The sequence below is a fragment of the Tupaia chinensis genome, unplaced genomic scaffold, assembly GCF_000334495.1.
Source record: "Tupaia chinensis unplaced genomic scaffold, TupChi_1.0 Scaffold144058_2, whole genome shotgun sequence".
Taxonomy (NCBI): domain Eukaryota; kingdom Metazoa; phylum Chordata; class Mammalia; order Scandentia; family Tupaiidae; genus Tupaia; species Tupaia belangeri.
Genome location: NW_006203911.1, coordinates 303,746 through 309,590, shown reverse-complemented (window position 1 = coordinate 309,590; position 5,845 = coordinate 303,746). Strand labels below are relative to the sequence as shown.

The following is a 5,845-nucleotide window of genomic DNA, read 5'->3' as shown; positions in this document are numbered from 1 at the left end:
CCGGGGGGGGGGGGGGGGGGGAACAAGGGTAGGGAATCTAGACTTAATTTTAATTTGGTACACATTGACAAAATCATTAGTGTTTGGTTAGAAACAAGGATACTTTAAAAAGATGAATTTGGAGGAGTATACAAAGAGTTATAGCTGCACGAGGCACATACACTGGTTAAGGCTATTATTGTAGGTAAGATTAAATAATAACCTCGGTTAAGGTGGTGAGGTGGTATCACATCCTCTATAAGAAGATGCATTCTGTAACCAAAGGGCTTAATTTTAAACCTGGTTTTGGCCTTAGTAGGTTCATAAATCTAACCCTGTCCTCTATTAAAAAAAAAAAAAAAGTGATGATTAGGCTGGCTTTGTGGCCTGGTGGTTAAGGTAGCCAGATCCTACATGGTCAACCCCAAGGTTTGATTCCTGGACCCAGTGGCTTGAAAAACATGCCAGGCATGTTTTAATTATATAATTATAGCACCTATCTCTTTAAGTTATTTTTTAAAATTTAGATCAGGTGATATGTCTAAAACCCTTAACCTGGCACACTAAGTGTTCAGTAAATTGTTAAAATTAAAGCATGTTTGAAATATTGAATATAAAGAAGAAAGTCAGAGATGGCTCTAATTTTGAGCATCAGTATCAGGGAAATGAGATCATAAGGAAGATCAGTCAGGAGGAGTGATTTTGGTGGGGAGAGCACATTATTTTGGTCTCATGTAGTTTTTTTTTTTTTTTCTCTATAGGGTGCGTGCACTCGCCAGATAGACAGAGAGAGACATAGAGACAGAAAGCGAGAAATCACCCCCCAGGGGGGATGGTCACGCCGCAATCCCTTCTCCTCCATTCTCCTCTCGGGATCTTGGGCATGCACGCACATGCGCCCAGCGTGAGTTTTAAGCCACCAGGTCCGGGACGCGAACCGCAGTCGACTACGTGGGAGTCCAGCGACATAGTCATTACGCTAACTGCTGGTTCCCTCATGTAGATGATTTTTGATGCATGGAGCTATATGTAAATATACAACATGGGCCTCCTGAATGGCACGAATGGTAACGTGCTGCTCAAGCGATGCTGTATCCATAAGGAAGATCATGGGTTAGTTAGGTTCCTTAGTCGACCTGTATGTGCTTGGCATGTGTGCCCATGATCCTGGCTGATTGGGAAGACTATAGGTTGGAGGCAGGGATCATGGCATGAGACCTTGTTGAAAGTGTTTCTTTCTGTCTCTGTCTCTTACTCTCATGAAAGAAAAATAAATTTTAAAAAATAAATATATACATACCCACACACATTAGGCTAAGAGTTAGAGCTGTAGAGGAGAAATCAGTTGGTCTAAGGTATGCTCCTGGTTTTTATTCCTGTATGGGTGAAATATTTAAAGTATCTGAAGATCTTCAAAAGTATAGTTATTCTTGTTAATAAGTTGAAAATAATAATTATATTACATGATTTTTTTTTTGAGAGAGATCTTTGCTATAGGATGCATGCGTTTGCCAGAGAGACAGAAAACGAGAAAGCACCCCCCCAAAGGGAATGTCCACACTGCAGTCCCTTCTCCTCCATTCTCCTCTCGGGATCTTGGGCACGCACATGCACCCAGCATGAATTTAAGCCACCAGGTCCAGGACTCGAACTGTGGTCAACTACCTGGGTGTCCAGCGACATAGCCATTACACTAACTGCTGGTCCCCGACAACTTATAAAGTACTAAGTATTAGCATAATTTAGACATAGCTATGCCATTTTCTAGAGAAAATTATAGAAGTATCATGCTTCTATAATAAAATTGGGAGATGATGGTCTTGGCACATAAAATGTGAGTCAAGAATTATTACATGAAAAAATAATTATTGAACTTGTATGTGGATTTCCAAAAAAGGTAAGAACCTTCTTTTTCATATTGTTTTTTTTTTTTTTTATAGGGGCATTACTCTAGTGTGCCTTAAATGTGCTTTCCTAACTGATTCTTCTGGCTTAGATCTTATGGCTAAACACCTGAGTCAACGTAAAACTCATACTTGCCAAGATACTTCCCAAGTTATAATAGAAAATGGTATGTATATGTAATTGTGTTACTTTGAACTTCTGATATTTAGCCCAGTATTTTTGACCAGCCACAATATGAGCTTGTACATATAAAATTGATAGTCTCACTCTTCATACACTGTTTTAATGTAAAACTCTTCTGATTTCAGTTTCTGAAAGTACCTCAACTCCTGAATCTACTTTGAGTAAGTTTAATTTTTTTCACTCAGTGTCTTTTACTTTAATAGATTTTAGTACTATTACTCTTAAAAATTGTGTCATTAATAGAAGTGAAAAATATTAAAAGTTTTTTGGTTTTGTTTTTGTTTTTAAAGCCGCTTGTTGAAATAGATTCCTGTTCTGTGGAGCTCGTGCAGCCTGGTACAAGACAAGTTGGAATTTCCTAAGTTCAAAGTTGTGAAGTTATTTTCTTACACAAAGGCAGTTTCCTAAGTTCAAAGTTGTGAAGTGTTTTCTCACATGAAGGCGAACACCAAAGTCCATGACACTATATAGCTCGCGTTACTCAGCTCTTTTCAGCTCTCAGATGGCACTATATTCTTATCCCACCTTATCTTTGTGTCAGATTAACATATCTTAACATACGTTTCTTTTCTCCTCCAGTTGGCCTTCTCCAAAATAACATTTGTTGCTGTGGTCTTTCTTGTTTTGCTTAAAATAGTTGGTATTTTTCTCTGCTGTTTTTGCTTTCAGAATATTACATTCCAAACAATGTGACTGTTCATCTGTTTTTGTCTGTTTTGTCTGCTTGCTTAAGTTCTTATAAGTCTTACACTTTTAGGCCAGGTAACTTTTTTCCTTCATTCTTTGTCTGTCATTGTTCTATTTTTGTATTTTTCAGATGCAGAAGCCACACAGAAATTTCAAAAAATGTCCAAGGTATTCCTGGACAGTGTCCTCCTTCGTTGGACACAATTGATGCCTATTCTCTCTTTCCAAGGAATGTGAATTAGTTGACTGTGAGACCTCCTCTAGTTTGTGGCCTTAAGAAATCAGATCTTGGGGAGAGTCCTTTTCTACCTGACTGGCCTCCCATAAGGCGGATGCCGATTTGGCCAGGGATGACCTCCAAGCCCACCAAATTAAAGCACAACTTCCCACTGGGGGCTTTGGCTCTCGATCTTAAGCTTATGGGTTGATTCCAACCAAAACCCATCAGATCAGTGCTTCAACATCCAAGGTGAAGATTAATCATTTTGGCTGCTACCTTTTAATCTTCCTTTAGTGTGCATGCAGCCCAAGGAATATAAACGTTCTGGTTGTATAGGGAACGAAGGTTACTTTCCTGTTTTTAGAAAAGCAAAGTTTCTAAAATTGTAACCTCAAAGTAACACTAATTTGTATTGTCATTTGAAGTTTTATCCAGTATTAATCATAGGAGTTTTCAGCAATGCTTATAATCAGATTTAAATTTTTTTTAATTTAATTTGGTTAGTTTGACTTTATGTTGCTCTTCACCAAATTTATTGATGTCCATTTTTTATGTCTGTTTTGTTCTTTCCTCTTTGAAACTTTTGTGTTTGTTTTTGTTTTCATTAAGAACCCCCCAAAATTACTTAGAATGCTCTTCAAATTCCATGTAGCTACTTATTGTTAGCTTCCTAATTTGGTACATGTTCAGATCCTTAGACATTATTACATGTTCTATCTTGGGAATATCACTTACATTATCTTAGGGATTGTGAACTCAAAAACAAAGAATTGGCAAAAACCCTCATTACAGACCTTAAAACGAGTTGTAAAATTACATTTTTATACATCTAATACATATCTCTTTAGCCATTAATGTAATTCCTTTGGATAAAGATAATATATTCAAAAAGTATTGGGACCAAATATGCACTTGTTTTTTGCGCATACATATTATATATAGATATCTATAGATGTATATTTTTTTTATTTTGGTGTTTGTTTATTTTGGTTACATTGAATATAGACTTGCTGGACAGTTTTGATGTTATTATTTTTTTAATAAAAATTTGTATTGTTAATGTGCCTTGGAAATTGTTTTCTAATAAATAAATTCATATAAAAGCTATAGATCCATGGGAACCAGCAGTTAGCGTAATGGCTATGTTGCCGGACTCCCACGTAGTCGACCGCAGTTCGCGTCCCGGACCCGGTGGCTTAAAACTCACGCCGGGCGCATGTGCGTGCGTGCCCAAAATCCCGAGAGGAGAACGGAGGAGAAGGGATTGTGGCATGACCATCCCCCCTGGGGGGTGATTTCTTGCTTTCTGTCTCTCTGTCTGTCGGTCTGGCGAGCGCACGCGCCCTGTAGCAAAAACCTCTTAAAAAAAAAAAAGCTATAGATCCATGCTGGCAGACGGTGTGGTCATTACGGTGCTGGACTCCCGCATGACTGACTGCAGTTCAAGTTCTGGACCTAGAAACCTGCTTTCTCTTTTTCTTCCTCCTCTCTCTGGTCAAATTAAATAATAATTAATTTAATTTAAAAAAACCCTGTAGATTGGGACCAGCAGTTGGCATAATGGCTGTGTCGGTGGACCCCCATGTACCGTGGTTCAAGTCCCGGATCTGGTGACTTAAACTCAACACTGGGTGCATGTGTGTGCATGCCCAAGATCTCAAGAGGAGAATTGAGGAGAAGGGATTGTTTCATGGCCATCCCCCCTGGAGGGGTGATTTCTCACTTTCTGTCTCTCTGTCTGTCTCTCTCTGGCAAGTGCACACGCCCTTTAGCAAAAACCTCTCAAAAAAAAAAAACTGTATATCATGCCATATAATTAGGAGCATTGTCTTCTTACATGGAAGCTTGATTGCTTGGCCTGCAGACTGAGAGCTTTAACCTTTGTGTGCATCTTGTACTTTTCCCACCAGCAAAGTTAAAAGCTTGTTATTTGTATTTTGTTTTGTTTTGACTACAGGTTATGTGCACTCACCAGAGAGAGAGAAAGAGAGCAAAAGTGAGAAATCACCCCCACCCTAAGGAAGATGGCCACACCACAATCCCTTTTCCACCAGGCTCCTCTTGGGATTTTGGGCACCTGGCATGATCCTCAAGCCATCAGGTCTGATACTCAAACTGTGCAATCGGCCATGTAAGATCCAGTGCTCTAACCTCCACTCCACCTGCTGACTCAAAATTTATTATTTATATTTGCACTTTAAAGACTAGCAGAAGCCCCCTTGCTGGTCTTAGTAATCATGAAGGGGTAGGCTCTGAAGTTGTTTGACTCAATCATGAGTGGGTCTTTTTTTTTTTTTTAATCTAAAATTAGAACTTGAAGGTACTTTGAAAGCCAGTCAGTGGCCACTTGTTTTGTAGTGACTCCTTGTAATTCATAATCAAAAGAGTTAAATTCTGTAGTTTTAATTTTCCAGAATGATTTGTACTATAAATGGTTTTTCAAAATCTCCAAAAGTGGCTTGTTCCATAATAGAAGACTTTCGAGATACTTGCGTCTTTATTTCCATACAGCCTCTAGGGTTTTTTTTTCAATTATCATCTTTCTACCCAACTTAAATTTTTTTAACCTTTTAAAATTGTGGTAAGATATAAATAACAATTATGCCATTTTCAAATGAACAGTTCAGTGGCATTAAAGTTCTATGTTCTATACCGTCATTTTTTAATATTTCATTTTAGTAAAACATTTCAGGCAGGCAGTACTAAGTGTGATTATAGGCAGTTGATTTTTCTTTTTTTTAGCTAACATTACGCTTAACAATAAAAGATCATCATACTTAACGGGAGAATATATTGTTCCTGCTGGAGTGAAATCCACGGCTTAGTCCCCAAGGGAGGAGCTGAGTCCTGCTCGCCTTCCTCCCTCCACTC

At 38.4% G+C, this 5,845-nt stretch overlaps 1 protein-coding gene across 1 annotated transcript in view; it reads left to right on the top strand.

Annotated features, from left to right (window-relative positions):
* The window catches only part of ZNF280C (zinc finger protein 280C), a 53,051-nt gene extending 49,869 nt beyond the window's left edge, over positions 1-3,182 (top strand). Inside the window, exons 19-20 of the mRNA XM_027767243.1 lie at positions 1,920-2,050; positions 3,103-3,182. Coding sequence (XP_027623044.1) covers positions 1,920-2,050; positions 3,103-3,182 — 211 coding nt within the window. The remainder of the gene's footprint in view (positions 1-1,919; positions 2,051-3,102) is intronic.
* The last annotated feature ends 2,663 nt before the right edge of the window (positions 3,183-5,845 follow it).